The sequence below is a fragment of the Zalophus californianus genome, chromosome 6, assembly GCF_009762305.2.
Source record: "Zalophus californianus isolate mZalCal1 chromosome 6, mZalCal1.pri.v2, whole genome shotgun sequence".
NCBI lineage: Eukaryota > Metazoa > Chordata > Mammalia > Carnivora > Otariidae > Zalophus > Zalophus californianus.
Window position 1 is genome coordinate 146,417,887 of NC_045600.1, and position 19,147 is coordinate 146,437,033.

At 49.5% G+C, this 19,147-nt stretch overlaps 1 protein-coding gene across 3 annotated transcripts; it reads right to left on the reverse strand.

Moving 5' to 3' along the window:
• Positions 1 to 86: 86 nt before the first annotated feature.
• Positions 87 to 17,860, reverse strand: WDR61 (WD repeat domain 61). Of its 3 annotated transcripts, none has more exons than XR_003515599.2 (11): positions 17,781 to 17,860; positions 14,803 to 14,852; positions 13,975 to 14,002; positions 12,393 to 12,498; positions 11,845 to 12,017; positions 5,780 to 5,928; positions 5,497 to 5,590; positions 4,590 to 4,683; positions 3,070 to 3,277; positions 2,285 to 2,363; positions 87 to 336 (listed from the first exon to the last, which is right to left on the reverse strand). XR_003515599.2 is itself a non-coding variant. In XM_027569293.2 (11 exons), exons 2-11 carry the CDS (start codon positions 14,812 to 14,814, stop codon positions 247 to 249), a joined length of 918 nt encoding a protein of 305 aa, XP_027425094.1. In that variant the 5' UTR covers positions 14,815 to 14,852; positions 17,781 to 17,859; the 3' UTR covers positions 87 to 246. The 3 variants fall into 3 exon arrangements, 2 of the variants coding, with proteins under 2 accessions (XP_027425094.1, XP_027425095.1); XM_027569293.2 differs by having other exon boundaries at positions 3,070 to 3,162; positions 17,781 to 17,859; XM_027569294.2 differs by lacking the exon at positions 17,781 to 17,860 and adding an exon at positions 17,711 to 17,780 and having other exon boundaries at positions 3,070 to 3,162.
• Between the last annotated feature and the right edge of the window lie 1,287 nt (positions 17,861 to 19,147).

Sequence of the window (19,147 nt, forward strand, 5' to 3'; positions counted from 1 at the left end):
GGATCGCATCATCACTGGGGCAGGTACTCCCCCCACTCTCCCACCCACAACAGGGCAGCTGGAAAAGCCCGTTCATGGACACGGTGTTGGTGTTATGAACACTTTATGTTCAAGTATGAACAGCATTTCCAATAACAGAACATGAAAAGATTGATCCCGTATCTACAAAATTTGTTTCCGCTCCAATAAATGCTAGAAAGGCAAGGAATGTCATGACCTACACACCAGCCTGTGAGACTCTGGTGTTTACACGGGGCAATCGTAGACGTGAATTTCCTGGTCATCGCCCACGGACACAATTTTTGAGCCATTTCCATTGTATTTTACTCCCCAGACCTGTAAATCAAAAATAAAAAAGTTCTAATGCCTTTATTGTTTATGAACAAACATCCTTTTGTATTCTCACTATACTGAATCTAGAAAAACAGCGAGACAGGGCTGTTGTGCTTTCTGAGCCAGTGGGAAGGGGGGCCTTTTCCCTAACCAGGCGCTTGCATTGCTACTGTTTATCACTCCTTCACCTCCCACACTCCATAAACCTTTCAGAGTCTCAGAATCTGGGGAGTGACCTCATGCCATGAAGCTGGCATCTGCAGGGGGCCAGCATGGGCAGTCATGTCTCCAGAAAGAAGGCCCACAACTACCCAGGGGCGTCACCTCACTCCTGTGCCCTGCCCCCAGCCCGGGATCCTCCACCTGTTCCCAGAGGCCTCCGGAGCCTGCCCGTCCCCGGAGCTGGACCAGCAGGCAGCATGGGGCCCGGGTTTGACTTGCTGTGTTAAATCAACAGTCACACCTTCCTGACAAAACTGCTGTGGCTGGAGTTTGACTGGGTCAGCCCGTCACTCTGACTCCGAGTGGGGGTTCCAGCCCTGAGTCCAGTGTCATCATGGGGCAGGCCGATGACCTCCCTTCCACCCAAACAGCCCTTCTGAGATGGCAGCATGCTCTGAGCCCCACGTGCAGGGAAATAAGCCAGCAGGGAGGATTTACTCTCAGAGTGAAATGTTAAGTCCAGGGGTGGAATATCAAGATGAAATCCCCCAACTTCATTAGCAATGATTTTAGATTAGATGTGAAAGAGCATAAACAATTATGTTAACTTTAAGCTGCATTCCAAAGAGGAGATCAGGGCGCCCAGCTGGCTCAGTCAGTAGAACCTGCGACTCTTGATCTTGGGGTTGTGAGTTCGAGCCCCATGTTGGACGTACGTACCGATTACTTAAACAACAAAAATAAGGCAAAATGGAAAAAAACCCCAGGGTTTTCATAAAAACATTAAAAATACATTAAAAGCCAACTTTTTACTGCCATGGGCATTTTATTTTCTAAAGTGACTAGTTTCCCGAGCCTTGCTACTCAAAGTGGTGGGACCAGCAGCACGGGCCTCACCCGGAGCTGCTTAGAAATGCAGGTGCCCAGGCCCTGTGCAGACTGACTGAATGGACCCCTGCCTTTCACTGGAGCTCCGGGGGTCCCTGGGCACAGTACGGATGCAGAGACACCGCACCGGAGCCCTGGTTCCTTTCACATCGACACCGGCAAAGACAAAAAGGCTCCTGGGAGAACGGAGCCCCCTCCTCCCCATTTAAAGACCGAAGTAAAAGTTACCAATGTCGCTAAAACCCAAACAACCTGTAAGAATTTATGGCTTCAGTTATGTTATTAAAAAAAAAAAGAAAACACATCACTTTTGTGGACAGCTCCAAAAATGACAAGTGCTGTGTGTGTGAGCAATGGGCACTTTTTTAAGATTTTTTTTTGAAACTATTTCAGACTGAGCGCATGCATATGAGCTGGGGGAGTGGGAGAGGGAGAAGCAGCTTCCCACTGAGGAGGGAGCCCGATGCAGGGCTCGATCCCAGGATCCTGACCCAGGATCGTGACCTGAGCTGAAGTCAGACGCTCAACTGACTGAGCCACCCAGGCGCCCCAGGGCAATGGGCACTCCTGAGGAAGGCCCTTCCCGAGCCAGCCATGGCAGGCTGCACCGGGAAAAGTGCTCCCGGCATGCCCCGGGCACCAGGGCATTTTCTGAAGGCACTGAACAGCCGTGTGGCACTTTCCGAAGGCACTGAAGTGCTGTGTGTTCTGGCCCTCAAAGGGACATCACACCTCACAGCTCGCCAGGCTGACTGCGCAGATGGTGTGCGGGATGGTGGCTGATGGACACCCGTGCAGGAAGAGCAGCCCAGCAGCAGGTCAGAACAGGGACAGGGTCGGCAGTGCTCAGATAACACCAGCAACCAAAGACAAAGGAATGAGAATGTGAACTCTGCCATACCTGATCCTGGTGGTCAAAGAAGGTGTGGACACACGTTCTTGTTCCAACATCCCAAACTTTCACACTTTTGTCAGATGAACTATGTGCAAAAGGGAACATTAGTATCAAAACAGTTTGCATTCTGGTTTTAAGTCCGAAGGAATCAGACCAGAAACTCCACCCTCCTTGACGCACCTACACTCTGCCCACCAGTGTGCACCGTGACCAGCAGGGGCTCCAGGGGGCTCCGGGAGCTGGCCTCCCTGATGGATTTCCCTGGGCACGGAGCGGCCACTTCCCTCAAGTTCTCACCTGCCCAGCCCTCATCCCGGGCTTCCCACCCAGAGTCTCAGACACGTGTGCCTATTTCCGGGTCGGAGGGGGCGCCTATTAAAGTCTCTGTAAAGGCCGCTTCTGAATGAGGAGGCTTCTGGAACTCTGTGCAATGCTAGGAAGCTGGCTGTCCTCAGCCTGAGTGACACTGGGATCTAAAGGCACATCTGCGCACAGCTTTATGTAGTTTAAGTTACTGCTGGAACACAGAGATCCCAGAAGTCACTGCATGTGGAAGCCTAGATTTATAAAGAAAAACTAAAACTTGAACTGTTCCAAAGAATCCACCTTTGTTCCAGCGAAGGACAACTACCTGCATAACTTAAAAAAAACACAACAACCCACAAAGCCAATGAAGAAAACAAAGTCTATCTGAATAAAAAGGGTCAGACCATCTTCAAATCTTAAGGCAATTCATAAAAGACAACCTTCATCTTCTTAGCACTTAAGAAACTGCTAAGAATCATACGTACCTGGAAACGAAGTGAGTGTCGTCGGGACAAAAGGCAACGTTCAACACCCACGATGCGTGGCCACTCAGCGTGCCGGCCAGATTGGCGTGTTGTCTGAAACGGGAAAGCGTCCAACAAACTGGAGATGAAACGAAGTCTTACAGGAACACGAGCACAAAATGTGTGACGTTCCCCCATGGCAGAGAGTAGGACGCAAGCAAGACGACCCCTAAGATGGGGAAACAGAAGCAGGGGCAAGCCTGCCAGCTCAGGACAGCCGCAGGCTCCAAGCCCACCCGCGCGCCAGCGCCCTTCCCACACGAGGCCGGTGCCTCCTGTCCCGGGAGCCGTCAGTGCTCACTCTCTGTAACAGATGGGGCTTGGACAGACCATTTTTAATCGAACCAAGAACAAGACGGGTCTAATTACGAAAGCCATTTTTACTTTCAAATAAGTGAAGTCCAAGCAGCAGAGGCCTGAGGAGAACAATCCCGAGGCCTGATGGAAGTGCGGTGACTCCAGCAGCACAGGGCAGACCGCAGGGGGGTCGGAGGGCATGTGGCCTCAGAGGAACCTGCTCCAGCCTGGGCTCCTCCGCCGCCCTGCCGGGACACCAGTCACCCGCGGTCGGGAGGCAGGTGGAACCACAGCCACGAAGGCCTTGTGCAGGGAGTCGGGCACTGAGGCATCGGCCATGGCTGACTGTGGCTCTGGGACTGACGAGCCAGCACAGCTGGGCAGAGGCTTCCCTCCTGAGCCCTAACAGCCTCATTGGCTCTCGCTCCCCTGCCCTGAAGACAAGCTCCCATTCTCAGTGTCCCTACTCCCCGCGCGGACTCCGGGAAAGCCCGCACAGGCCCACACGAGGGCATGCACACAGACAGTCGGGGCCGGGGCAGGTGGACGCAAACTCGGCGCCCACTCACCGCTGGGGTGTGGACAAGCGTGCCGTGTGCACCCAGGACACCAGAAGGCCACATTCGGAAGCTGTGAACCAGAGGCACACAGACTGCAGTAGAGTCGAAGGGTCAAGGACCCCAATCAATCCCCTTCCAGGGGAGGCTTGAGGGGGGAGGCCCAGGAGGAAGGGGCCTGAAGAGAATGACACTCACTCCTACACCTGCGGTCAAAACCACCCATAAAAAGGCTCCTTCATCCGGACCTGCAGCGAGCTGGTGGATAAACTGACAGCCCCCTTGGCAGGACAGAGGAGAGCTTGCTGGATGTCCACGTTTTTGCCATCACTCTGGGCCAGCGACCGCCAGTGGTTCTACCTCCTCCTCCGTACACGACTGACTAACCTGAAGGAACTTAAAATCCGTGAGCCCTACAAGAGACGGAATGACTGCAAACAGGAAGGAAGTACTGATCCTAGCAGGCAGCCCATGACATTCGAAGTTCAAGGATAGGTGTGTGGACGGGGGAGCAATGCCTGGACCCTGCCCACGAGTCCCTGCCAGACCCAGGACTCCTCCAAGCAGCGGGACACAGGAAGGGCACTGGTCCCAGGCGAGAACCCTTGAGTCTGCACGATAACTTACACGTCATAGATCTTGATGTAGCCATCATCTGAAGCAGTGACAAGGAGCTGCGAATCCGGGGAGAAGGTCAGGGAGCGGATGGGCATGGCATGGCCTGAAATTCACAAAGGCCCTTGTTAATCTGGCAAATCAAGGGCTCCCCACTGATGGCGTCCCTGGTAATGACCACTATCACTGATACTTCTGTCAGGGCAGGGAATGACTGCATGGACCTCTCCTCCCAGTGTTCTAGAAACATCTACATAACCCAGGCCCCAGTGTTCTAGAAACATCTACATAACCCAGGAGCCATTTTTCCTCGGTTCCCTTCCCTCACCGGCTGGACCTCAGCACATGTGGCTTGGGAAAAACTCCTCTGCTACAGACATGGACAAACGAAGAAATACACTCTGATCTGTACAGATGAACAGGATACCGTTTCCTACCAAATCCTGTGTTGTAGGGTAAGTGATATAAACTAAGGAGTCAATGTATTCACTTGGTCAGAATTCAAACCAGTAGGAAAAGCAGAGTGGAAGACTCCCTCCCACCCACACCCCGAGGCTGCGGGCGCAGGGGGCAGGCGCAGTGCTGTCATCCACCTTTGACTTCTTGACAAAAAATCGTTTCCTAATCACAAAGTTCCGTAGAGCCAAACAGGACAGAAACGAAACACTCATATGGCTGAGATACATTAACACGTAAAAAGGTAAGCCCAAAATAAGCACTTAGCACTGGTACCAGAAGGAGCACATCCAGGTTATAAATAGACGACAAAACCAAGACTTGGAGGCATTTCAGATTTCTAACTGAGATCACTATTTTGCAAATCTGAAGCTCATCTGTCATTTAGTAGCATTTTAATAAAAGACTGATTTGTCCTTTGTGATCTAATAACCTAGTTTGCACAAACTAAAATGAGCCATACCTTCCAGCGTGTGCAGGAGTTTTCCAGTTGCAATATCAAAAATATTGATGATCCCGTCTATGGCTCCACTGGCCAGATACTTCCCGTCAGGGCTCTGTGCAGAGAACATGCGAAGGACATCTGAGACTCCGTGTGGTTAGGCCGTCCCCACCAAACACATGCGGAGCTCCTGCTCGCTGCAGGCCCCGCCAGCCAGACAGCGGCTGCCCGCCTGGAGCACTGCCACCGGCGGGAAGTGCACATTGCGGAGTTGGGGAGAGAAACGAGAGCAATGTTTCCTTACATATGCAATACTAAGAATGAATTTTCCTCTTGTGTCCAAAGAATATTCCTTTTTCCCGCTTTCCACACCAAAAATGTTCACTTTCCCCACATGAGTTCCTGTGGCCAGATACTGGGAATCAGGAGAAAAGGCCAAAGTCCAGGCATCCACTGAACAGGAAAAAAAGGAAAAAAAATACAGTGAGAAAAGGTGTGACCCTAATTTTTAAGGCTTTTAAAGTTTTATCAAAAGATAACTTTTTAAAAATTAGAAACAATGTCCTGATTCAAAAACCTATGAGTTAAGATGCTAATTCTTTAATTTAGCTTAAGGGCTTCTTAAACTTTTAATAAAAATAGGACAATATCAAGTGTTAACAAGGATGTGGAGAAACCAAAATCTTCACATACTGGTGGGAACATAAAATGGTGTAGCCACTCTGAAAAATAGTTAAAAGTTTCTTTTCTTTTAAAATTTTAATCACCTGGCACTCATCAGGACAGTTCTCCTTAATCCCCATCATCCATTGGCCCCATCCCCCATCACCTCCCCTGGTGACCAGCAGTGTGTTCTCTGTAGTTGAGAATCTGGTTTTTGGTTTGCCTGTTTCTTTCCCCCCCTTTGCTCATTTGCTTTGTTTCTTAAATTCCACATATCAATGAGATCATATGATAATTGTCTTTCTCTGACTGACTTAACTCACTTAGCATAATACCCTCTAGTTCCATTCCCATCTATGTAAATGCTAAGTATTCATCCTTTCTGATGACTGTGTAATATTTCATTGTATATATGGACCACATCTTCTTTATCCATTCGTCTGTTGATGGACATCTGGGCTCTTTCCATAGTTAGGCTATTGTGGACATTGCTGCTATGAACATTGGGGTGCACATGCCCTTTCGGATCCCTACATTTGTATCTTTGGGGTAAATATCCAGTAGTGCAATTGCTGGATCGTAGGGCAGCTCTATTTTCAACTTCTTGAGCAACCTCCATACTGTTTTCCAGAGTGGTTGCACCAACTTGCATTCCCACCAACAGTGTAGGAGGGTTCCCCTTTCTCCACATCCCCGCCAACATCTGTCACTTCCTGACTTGTTAATTTTAGCCATTCTGACGGGTGTGAGGTGGTATCTCATTGTGGTCTTGATTTGGATTTCCGGGATGCCAAGCAATCTTGAGCATTTTTTCATGGTCTGTTGGCCATTTGTATGCCTTCTTTGGAGAAATGTCTGTTCATGTCTTCTGCCCATTTCTTGACTGGATTATCTGTTCTTTGGGTATTTTGATAAGTTCTTTACATATTTTGGATACTAGCCCTTTATCTGGTAAGAAATTTGCATATATTTCTCCTATTGTGTACGTTGTCTTTTGGTTTTGTCAACTGTTTCCTTTGCTGCGCAAAGGCTTTTTATCTTGAGGAAGTCCCAATAGTTTTTTGTCTTTGTTCCCCTTGCCTTTACAGATGTATCTTATAAGAAGTTGCTGCAGCTGAGGTCAAAGAGGTTTCTGCCTGTGTTCTCCTCTAGATTCCAGTCTCACGTTGAGGTCTTTCAACCATTTTGAGTCTATTTTTTTTTTTTTTAAGATTTTATTTATTTATTTATTTGACACAGAGAGAGAGAGAGAGGGAGAGAGAACAAGCAGGGGGAGCGGCAGGCAGAGGGAGAAGCAGGCTTCCTGCATGAGCAGGAGCCCGATGTGGGGCCCGATCCCAGGACCCTGGGATCATGACCTGAGCTGAAGGCAGCGGCTTAACCAACTGAGCCACCCAGGCGCCCCCATTTTGAGTCTATTTTTGTGTGTGGTGTTAAGAAAGTGGTCCAGTTTCATTCTTCTGCATGTGGCTGTCCCATTTTCCCAGCACCATTTGTTGAAGAGACTGTCTTTTTTTCCATTTTATATTCTTTCCTGCTTTGTTAAAGATTAGTTGACCATAGAGGTGAGGGTCCATCTCTGGGGTCTCTATTCTGTTCCATTGATCTGTGTGTCTGTTTTTGTGCCAGTACCATACTGTCCTGATGATCACAGCTTTGTAATAGAGCTTGAAGTCTGGAATTGTGATGCCTCCAGTTTTGGTTTTCTTTTTCAACATTTCTTTGGCTATTTGGGGTCTTTTCTGGTTCCATACAAATTTTAGGATGATTTGTTCTGTGAAGAATGCTGATAGTATTTTGATAGGGATGGCAGTGAAAGTGTAGATTGCTCTGGGCAACATAGACATTTTAATAATTTTGTTCTTCCAATCCATGAGCATGGGGTGTTGTTCCATTTCTTTGTGTCATCTTCAATTTCTTTCATCAGTGTTTTATAGTTTTCAGAGTGCAGATCCTTTACCTCTTTGGTTAGGTTGACTTAGAGGTATCTTATTGGTTACGGTGCAATTGTAAGTGGGGTTTGTTTTCTTAACAGTTTGACAGTTTCTTTTTTTTTTTTTTAAAGATTTTATTTATTTATTTGACAGAGAGAGACAGTGAGAGCAGGAACACAAACGGGGGGGGGGGAGAGGGAGAGGGAGAGGGAGAAGCAGGCTTCCTGCTGAGCAGGAGCCCAATGCGGGGCTCGATCCCAGGAACCTGGGATCATGACCCGAGCCAAAGGCAGACGCTCAACCAACTGAGCCACCCAGGTGCCCCAATTTAACAGTTTCTTAAGTGAAAACAAACTTACCACAATACCTTGCAGTTCCACTCCTGGGTATCTATATACCCAGGAGAAATGAAGACGTTATGTCCACACAAAGACTAGTGCACAGGTGTTCACGGCACTATGATGTTTACACAGTAGAAAACGGGAAAGAATCCAAGTGTCCATAAAGTGGTGGGTGGCCGAACAACAGAAAGGAACTGCTGACATGTCACAGCGTGGACGAGCCGTGGAAACATGATGCTACAGAAAGGAGATACACGACCCCGCCTACACAAACTACGGGGACGGAGAGCAGATCGGTGGCTGCCTGAGGCTGAGGATGGAGCACAGACAGACTCTCCACGGACACAGGGGAGCTTTCTGAGGCACAGAACTGCAGCAGTGACCGCACAGCCCTAGAGACTAAAACTCGCTGAACACTTACAATGGGTTAACTTTACAGTGCAATTACAGAAGTGAAAGCTCACCTCAGCAAAGCTGTAAATAAACGAAGATGTACTACACAAATACTCTCCAGGTAAACTACAATATGACCGAGTATTTACCACAAATTAACGAGGACTGGAAAGAGGCACTGTTGTTTTTGGAACAATCACCTGGTTTCTCAGTTACATTGTACAACTTAGTTCAAGAGCTCTATTCCAGTGTGATTTGTGCATCACAGTGCATCCTCAGCCGGATGGAGGGATCTCCAGGCTCCTATGCGGCCGGGGCAAGTGATGTGCTTGAGATTTCTATCTGGGAACATGCCACTGGTGGTAGTGTGGCATTTATTTTCTGGGCTACTTAGAACCTCTTCAGACGCAATCCCAAAGAGCTCTGGGGGCCTCTGGGGTCAGGGCCTAGAGGCCAGGGAGTCATCCAGTTGCCCACTGCCTGCCTGGCCCTTTGCCCACGGGCACTCCTTACAGGAATGTGCCCCAAGTCTTGCCACCCTGCCCCGACAGGACAGTGCTTGCCAGATCAAAGGGAAAGCAGAGAAAGGCTCCCTCCCAAGTCACTGGCCTCATTCCTGGGAACGGTTCGCAGAGGGCAGGCCCTTCCCAGCCCACTGGACTAAGGAGAGGCCGCCGTGAACTTGACGCATGGCAGACAGTGGGTCCCAGCACAGATGGGCCAGCACCATCTCCCAAGGTGTTTTAAAACAATAATCTCTTGCAAATTTCAATGCACATATTCAAAAGAGTAATAAATAATTTAGCTCTATCACTTTTCTCCTGAAATGTTTTAAAAAGGAAATTAACTTCAAGAATGCTCAATTAACCGAGAAGATCTGAAAAAGCATTTATAATCAATTTCTCAAACAGCTGCTTTTTAACCTCTCCTTACTAACGACTAGCATTTATTCCAACAGGATTATGTTTTCTTATTCCTATTGTAATTAACTGTTTAAGGAATAATGATTATTAGAAAATCTACTCTGAATTCCTTGCAGTTTAATAAAATAACACTCCTAAATTATTTTCATATTTCCCTATTAGATGGTTTACAATACAGGATTTTTCGTGTCAAATATCCTTATGCTCAAAATTCAAGGAATTTTTGTTCCTGCGCTCTAAGACTTGCAGTATTTGCATAAAAGATATTTGCTGTAATCACTAAGCTCCACCCTGTCACTGACAGCAGCCCTTTACTCTAGGGCGTCCTGCCCGTCTGACGGCGTGGATGCTCATCCTGAGCACCTGAGGGCTGGCAAGCGCGGCTGCTGTGCCCACAAGGCCCTCCCCTGTGTCTTCACGGCCTTCCACGTCCTCACTTTCTTCTTCAGGATCAGGGACGTTCTCTTTCCCTTCTCCCTGTTGTTTGTGGTGGTCCACAACCTCCATGCATATTTTCAAGACAGGCACCATGTACGTGTCAGTGTCCCCACACTCATGACCCAAGCAGTGTGACCTTCGGATGGTTCAGCTGCTCTTTAGCTGTCAACAGCAGCACCTGCTTTTACTACCTGAGTAACTGCTGCGTAAGGACCAGATTCCTGTCCGAACAGAAAGTAAATCCAAGCCTCTGACGATTCTCTGTGCCTTCTTTCCCTACGCACTTGCCACACACGGAACCGATGCCGGATGTTTAGGGCACTGTGTGCCAGGGAAGGCAAGCGAAGTGCAGACCGGTCCTCTGCCCTGGAACCAATCCAGTACTCATCTCTTCAACTGCAGCGTGCCCAGGGCCACGAAGCCCTGCAGCGACCTCAGCGTCATGGGTCTGGCGAAGGCTTAAGTGCCCAAGGCAGCAACAGATCTGCTTCTTCCTCCTCTCCCCAGCTCTGTCTTCGCAGACTTTGGGGGCTGGTCTGGGGCCCCAAGTCCTCCATGAGCGATGTCAGCAGGTAAGGGTACAGGTCAAGACAATCACCTGGGGAGTCAGTGTCCGGGTAGCTTTTTCCACATATGTAACCCGGTCCACACAACCTGAAAACTGTGCTTCAGTGGCTGCAAAATAGGGTCCAGGCATGCATATTCTTTAAAAATCTCCAGTAGTAAGAATCATAGACATGAAGTATTGCTTCCAAGGGGAAATGCACTCAGTTTCTAGACAACCTAGCTTCCCTGCAAACCGTGGGACTATTATTCTTTCCAATATACAGACAGCCTGTAGTGGCTACTGAGCATAACAAGTGGGAGGCAAAATCTGCCTGGGGCTCCAATCAAGGGGATTATGTTCAGGAAACACCTAAGCACCTTCCGTGTCCCCCATCCACGAAGGGTGTGCCACAGAGGCAGGTGGCTCTCTAGGGGTCATCGCCCGTTCCAGCTGATGCTGAGTGCTATGCAGTCACTTGCAAGCAGACCGAAGGCTCCAAGGAAGCCCGAGACGTCGTGCTGCTCGCCCCACATTAATCCAGCCCACTGAAATCATTATTAATTCCTATTACCCGAGATATTTATTAAGGCTAATAGACAAGATTATGCTGTCCTACAGTACTTAAAAAAAAAATGTTACTCTAGAAGTTTCGTATCTATCAAATGCTGGGAATCAGGTCTTGTAATCATGATTAGCAGAGATTATCATGATACAGATCTAAGAGCACACAGTCCCTTACACTTGAGACCTCTATTAGGCACTGCATGTAACAAATCAGAATATGGCAAACAGAGCAGCTTTGGACCCTCCGAATTCAGGTCCACAACCCCAAACTGGCAATTCTAAAATCTAAAGCCTCTGAAAACTGTGAGTTTTTCAACAGGTTTAGTACCAAAATTTATTTGGCAGTAAAACCTGAACCAAACAGACGTATAAACCCCCATTTAGTTGCTGAGACATTAATGCTTGGAGGACTGCCCCCACCCCACTAAAGGGATTTTAATACGCAGTCCATGCACCCATATTACCCCCTCAGACCCAAACAATTCTGAACTGTAGAACTTCTATCCCTAGAGGTTTGGAAACGGATTGTGAGCGTTTATTATCCTCCCTAAAAGTAAAAATCTTACCGGGTCCTGCATCTATAGACTTTATCTGTTTGCCGTTTTCCAAGTCCCAGAGACGAATATGAGCATCAAGAGAACTGGAGGCAGCAATGGGCAGGGTGTGGCTGATGTCCACGGACACCACACCCAGTTGGTGTCCCTCCAGACTCCACTGTAGGTCCAGCCTCTCATCAGACCTTCAGTGGGGGACAGAGAAATGGGTTTCTTCACACACAACACGCTGTACCAGCATCTGAAATTCTGGGCCCCCATGACCCACCCCTGCTCCCATTACCAACAGTCTGTGAAATGCAGAACCGGAGAGGAACCACGAGCACAGAACACTAAAGGCAGCCAAGTTTTAACTGTGGGACTTTTTTTTTTTCTTAAACTATAGGCCTTAACACTGAGTAAAACAAGTGAGGAAAAAATAAGCTGCCTTTTTAAACCACCATACTGCTACTGCCTTCTTGCCTAGAAAACACTTAATGCTTTCCTGATTGCAACTTGGGAGTCCAGTAGAAAAACCCTAGACCCCAATTTCCAAGGCTGTTAGGGGAGAGGGTGCTCACCATTTCCAGACCTTCACCAGGTCATCCAGGGATCCCGTGACCACTGTCTCAGAGTTTTCTTTCTTGTTTGTCCCCCAGGCAACTGACCAAATGGCATCATCATGGGCTAGAATAGAAAGCACTTCGTGTAAAAATGCTCATGCAACAGCTACACTGTGTGGGCCGAAAGGAAGCTGAAATGCTGTTCCAACAGCTCTGAGGTCACACTGCCGGGGAAACCGGCCACCTGGTTTACTGTCTTGCCAAGTGCTTTCCCTCCTGCTTTTATCAGAACTGCAGAGGCACACACAAAACACCTGCCCCAGATCACAGGTGCACCAGGGGAGGGAGGGAGTTCCGGAATAATCCGATGGCCTTCCCACTTCAGCATGCTACCTGCGTGCCTCAGTCTGGAGTGCCTATCACCTGGCTGAAACTGGGGAAACCAGCAGGACACCCCCACCCCTCAACAAAGACCTAAACTTGATAAGACTCATCTCTTAGGGATCCTTGGGAACCCGCAGGCAGTTTAACTGCAAACGGTACAGGTCTGAAAATAAATACCTCCATACTCAAGTTGTGTTTTGTCACAAATGTCTATTATGCTTAATGAGTCAGTTACTACATTAATTTTTTATTAAGTATTATCTCAATTAATCACAACAACTCTATGAAGTAGGTACTGTTAATATCATTTTACAAACAAAGAATCAGAGGCTTAGAGAAGCCAAGTAACTCACCCAAAATCAAAAGCTAAGGAGGAGCAGAACTGGGATTCAAAGCCAGTGTCTCTATGAACTAAAGTCCACCTTAGATTGGAAGGCCTGACTGGGGGGTCTGCAGACCCCATGCAGGTCCACACACGTGGCAGGTGCACGCGGAGCCTTTATTCATGCCGCGTAGTGACAGTCGAGGAACACCTTTCCAAGGCATGAATACTGGGCACTGAGCAGCTGTGACTCACGCAGCTTCAATGACAATGCCCACCTGAGCCAAGCCTGCCAGCGAGCCACCTGTACGGCATGAGCTGCACGCTGGGTCGTTGACTGGCATGCCTGACTAGCCAGTTACCCATCTGAGCTAACTTGGAAGAATGCTTTTGGCTTAAACTTCAGACCATCTAAATGGCAGCTACTTAGAGTGGAAGAAACGAGGCCCACATGAAGCCCCGCATCCCTGGCAAGCTGCACCCCCAGCCATCCCCACACACTGCTGTGTCCTCTACTTTCAGTAAGGTAATGGTCTCTGCGGGAGCCCCTGCACTTGTCTGAAGTGGGGAAACCACTGTAAAGACCCCAGGGCAAGTTCTGAGGCTCTGTCACCCTGGTAGCTGGGAAGCTCAGAGCTGCATCTTTCTCGGGCAGAAAAGCTTCCCTCAGCCTGAGCGTCCCAGTCTATTATGTGACTCCTGCGTTTTCTTTCCAGTGAGTTGTGTGGGGGCTTCTGTTGCAGTTTGCTTGTAAATATCTGTTTTCAGCTGTGTCTGCCGATTCTTCTGCAAACTGAGTACACTTGGGGACTGCGTGTCAGGTCAGCAGACCCAAAACACCAGGGATGACACAGTTCCCACAGGTGAATCTCCTTCCACAAGGAGGCTGCTTACCTTGCTCTTGTTTGAAGAGAATACTGTACTAAAAAAAGAACAGACGCCACATTAAACCAGTGGTCAGGCTTCAGAGGTAATCCATCCCCTCCCTAAAACACCCTCCCTAAAACGCCCCCTGGCACCCACCTCACCCCCACCCCCCAACTGTTAGCTCCTCCCCCTGCCCTCCCTCCACCCATCCTACAAGCTTCCTGATTCCTGCTCATGCGAGACTTGCAGAGTTCACCATGCCAGAAAAAAAATCAGTTCTTACAGAAACCGTACTCTCTCCTTGCTCCATCCCGAGGGGACTGATAAATTCCATGCATTCCCTGCTTGGATCGCAGGAGGCTCTGCAGCCAGTTTCCAGCCTAAGTTTTGCAGTTGTATAAAACCACACGGCCTACCTAACTGTTAACCGTTGTCCCTAATCCTATTACAAAGATTTCTCTCTTTCTGATTTTTGTTTCTTTCTTGTTTTGTTTTTGTTTTTGTTTTTTTAATTCAGTAAGCTCTACGCCCAGTGTGGGGCTTGAACTCATGACCCTGAGATCAAGAGTCGCGCACTCTAGCGACTGAGCCAGCCAGACTCCCGAGTCCAAATTTTTTTCCTCAACCCCCATCAACCGTGGAAAGACTTAGATAGCCAAAATAATCCTCCTCTTGGTGCTGTGCATCTCACAGCGCCACCTAACCCCCTGGTGAGTAGTGCCCAGGGTCCTCCAGCACTTCCGGAGCAGAGCAGGAATCAGATGCTAGTCTCCTGACTACACACCCAGATCTTGTACTGGCCTTCACCCTGCCAAAGAGACCAGCTGCGGTGCTTCTCCTCACCACAGGCCTTACCTGGTTGGTCATGTCCTTAAACGAGGATGGAGGCTATAGGCCAGAGGGTTCTGTGGGAACATCAGGGCTTCAGTGAGGGGGAGGGGGTACAGGAGGTTCCCTTATCAAGAAAATAAGGCAACCCTCTGCTGGAGCAGAGATCAGCCCCAGGGGCCCCCTTCACAAGCCCTACAGGGTGGTACGATCTTCTTTTTCCCTTGGAACCCAGGGAGTCAACTAACACCTACCCCATGCCACGTTTTCCTCTCCCCAAGTCTGACTTTAGACAGGGACCAGTCTCCATCACTTGCTGCTCTTCAGAGAGATAAAACCACAGGTCCTTTTAATTGCAAATATTATTTATTCAAAACTCAACAAGCAAGTATGTGGGAGCCAAGTGCTTATAGTCTCTGAAGGGATGTCAACCAAATATGCCCACGAGAGCCAACAGGCATGTGAATGAGACACATCTCCCAAAGTCTTCAAGGACTGAGTTCAGCTAAACACAAACTTCCTTTAATAGACGTATTTTTGGGATTGGGGACACCTGGGTGGCTCAGTTGTTAAGCATCTGCCTTCGGCTCAGGTCATGATCTCAGGGTCCTGGGATCAAGCCCCGCATTGGGCTCCCTGCTTGGTGGGAAGCCTGCTTCTCCCTCTCCCACTCCCCCTGCTTCTGTTCCCTCTCTCAATGTGTCTCTCTCTGTCAAATAAATAAAATTAAAAAAAAAAAAAGAACAGACGTATTTTCGGGATGCCTGGGTGGCTCAATCGGTAAGCAGCTGCCTTCAGCTCAGGTCATGATCCCAGGGTCCTGGGATCGAGTCCCACATCAGGATCCCCGCTCAGCAGGGAGCCTGCTTCTCTCTCTGCCTGCCACTCCTCCTGCTTGTGCTCTCTCTCTGACAAATAAAATCTTAAAAAAAAAAAAAAAAGAATAGACGTATTTTCTCAGGCTGTAAGGGTTCTTCATATTTCATGTGTGTGCCCTAGACCCTCCAGCAGCCTTGTAAACCCTTCTCGGGACTTTGCAAATGCATAGGACTAGAAAGGGAACCAAGTACAGTCAATGCTTGTTACTCAAGGCTCTTATATTCTATGAAGTTATCAGGAACACCAAGTTAGCGAATATGGACCCCACTGCTCCCAGGAGAAACAATGGGTTAGGGTCCCGATCAATACATCATTTCAATGCCTAACAGAAGCTTATTGCACGCATGCATGTTCTCCACAGGAACCTCACACGAGGTGCACTAAGGAACATACATTTTCACACTGCGCTTGGGGGCTATTTTAACAGTGATACTACCAACAAAAAGCACAAAAATGCAACAATCATGACACTAAATAGACTGAAAAAAGGACCCTTGTTTACATGAGAGAGGTGACACAAGAAGGCAAAGCGTCCCCTTGTTCTGCTGCAGCTGAAAATGTGTCGGGGACTCAAAGTTTTCACCACCGTGCACATGTCCGCGAAAGACCACAAAAGCGCTGCAAGTAATGATTTTGGGGCCACAAGTAAATTTTAGTGTACAAACTTGCAAATACAGAATTTGAGAATAAGAAAGATCAACTGCACACCTAAATGAAATGTTACCAGGATACGAAAATTAAATTTGTGATAGCTGTTTATTAACATCTTACATAACAAGGTCTAGCAGCAAATCTGATCACTACGATACTTTCAATGTGATGAGCTTACACAATATCCTAAGATATGGACACAGCTGTGATTTCTATTGCTGACAAATTCACGCTGTTAATACTGTGGTTTGTTGCCTACATCCATAACTGGAGAAAATGCTAAATTTCTGCTAGAGATTACAGAACCTAAAAATGCAGTTTTCCTTCTCATCCGCATTCATGCCCCCTCAATTCTATCCAGGGACAGAAGAGACCATACAACGAAGGCATCCACATTCTGGTGACTTGCTTTAAATTTGTAAACCCCAAAAGGCCACCACGAAGATTTTCCAAGGATAACGGGAAAAATAATAATTCCTATATAATCCTTGTCTGTGAAGATCTCAATCAAGTTGGTAGTGTTAACTCATTTGTGAACCAAGAACAGAGCAGGAAAGGCAGTGAGGAGCTTAGGCCAGGTTTGCTGCCCAGGGAAGCACCGGCCTGCCCTCTCCGCTTCCAATCGGATCTCGTATTTAGCAGCAGAGGGAAACAGCCTACGGGTAGGAAGGCTTGCAGGAAGCCAACTCCCCAGAAGCCAGCCTCCTGAAAACAAAGGCATGCTTCTGCGAACGCGTGCACACACATTAGCTCACTGAATCCCCCCACCCGCCTCTGCAGGCATCCCTGTTAGCACCTCCGCCCTCCTGATAACCTCCGAGAGCTTACGGAAGCCTCCCCGGGATCGCTGTGACGGTACACGGTGCACACAAGCTATAGCATAGGTTACCAGGCGCATTCCCTCGTATAACAAGTAATTTCAGAGCTAAGGGGCCCCCAGAGCCCTCCTCCTCCACTTCCTCTCTTTAGGGAACTCTCCCCCACTTTCCCCAGCCGAAGTCATCGCTCGCCCCCCATGGTTTCCAAAGAGCACCACACATGCTCTATTACTCGGGCAGGTCAGGAACCCACAAGACGACACGGTACGTGAAGTCAAGAGAACCCGGCCCGTGCTTGCACCTGTCCGGTGATGGGAAGCTCGCTACCTAGGGAGGCAGCTCGGCCCGACCACTGGAAAGCTTCCATTTCCCGTAAGAGACAGCTCTCCCGCACAGACACCAGCCCCAGCCCCGAGGCTGCACAGGACGTTCTCAGGAGGCAAGACGAGGCCCGCTCCTTCTCTCAGGCCCGCGCACCCACAGGAAGCCAGGGCGAAGGGACTCGCTGGAGCCCCCGTCGGGCCCGCGGCCTGGAGCATCCCTGAGCAAACCAGCCTGGAGGCCGCCTCCGGCGCACCCTCGCTCACCCGCCCTCCGGTCCCGGCCGCTGGCGGCCCCAGAGACTGCCATCCCCAACGACCGAAGACGTCAACTCACCGCCGTCCTGCCGGCTGCACGGCCGCCGCACTTGTGACGCGAGCCTCGGAGCGACGGCGTCGCGCAGCGATGAGCTCAGGAGGCGCGGGGCGGGGCATGGCATCGCGCAGCCTCGGCCCCGCCCCAGGGCGCAGGCGCGCGCCGCAGCGCCCCCTACCGTCGCGGCGTCACGCTGCCGCCAGCGCCGTAGTAAGGTTTCCGCGCCTGCACCGTCCGGCTCTCGCGTCTCCGCTTCCCTCGCTTTGTCGTCTGAGCTTCAACGCCACGTGACGACTGCTGGGGTTCTGTTGCTTAAGAAAACTTCGGTGACATGGCGTTTCGTGTTTCAGACTGCAAGTCGCAACCTGTGTGTGCGATAGGCTTCCTGCAAGCCTTCCTTCCGGGTTGGACCCGCCTTTACTAGACCGTGGCAGGCAGGACCCCCCCCCCCGTCCTATCCTCCCGGAGCGCCCCGGTCCTCCCGGCCGCCCGTCCCCGCACCAGTGTCCCCCCCGCCCCGGGATGGAGGGAGATGCAGGGCCTTGGCTGTCTGGGGGCGGCCCCTGAATGGCCGGCTGTGTGTCAGCCAGCCCCCGGACAGACTGCAGTCTCTCCTGATTAAACCCGGGGTAGAAACCAAGAAGACTCCCGGCCTTTTTTTCCGTGGAAGTTAGGGCTTCACGGGTCAAGTTTATTAGGGCCGTCTGCAGGTCTACCACTGATTTCAGGAAACTGTTAGACCATACAACAGTTTATTCACACGACGCCATAAAGTTCACCTTGGGGGCTCTTGGAGGAGGCTGTGTCGCCCAGAAATTTGCTGACTGTACACACGAGTCTCCCAGGGCCGGTTGTCTGGGCCTCAGTAATTCCTTCAGTGACTCCTGGGCCATGGAAACTGCCTCCAGCCCCAGTGGATCCCCTGCATGTCACTAGTTTAGAAAGTTTGGGTCAAAGTGAGCAGGCTTCAAGACATCCTGAATTGCCAGAATTCTTATGTGGTGCCTCCTTAAAAATCAAGCTGTTCTGTAACCATTCTGGATATATTTGACCACAGGACATTTGCTCCTAAGGCCAAGAAAGAACGTACAAATTATACCTCCAAACGGGGGGCAATTCCCATTACATTGACCCACATGCTGAGCGGACCCTGTTCAGGCTCATCCCACAGAAAACTAAACTTGCAGTCCTGGGACCCAGGTTCCTAAAGTGCCGAAAGGCCTTCACATCGGTCTGCAAAGCACTGGCTGTTAGCAGAGAAATCACAAGTAATCCACTGTCTTTCTGCCCAACCCGTTGCTTAGTTTCGGTCAATCTGCCCCTTTGTGTTTGTTGGCAAAATTTGTGGGTTTCTCTAGTTTTTGAAAATAGACTGATTATGATGTGAC

Bases quoted from the DNA above. Each gene is read 5' to 3' on its own strand.
- WDR61 (XM_027569293.2), bottom strand. The intron at 12,499-13,974 runs GTAAGCAGCCTC...TTTCTATTCTAG, and splicing joins TCTCTTCAAACAAGAGCAAG to CCCATGATGATGCCATTTGG. The intron at 2,364-3,069 runs GTACGTATGATT...TTTTGCACATAG, and splicing joins GACACTCACTTCGTTTCCAG to TTCATCTGACAAAAGTGTGA.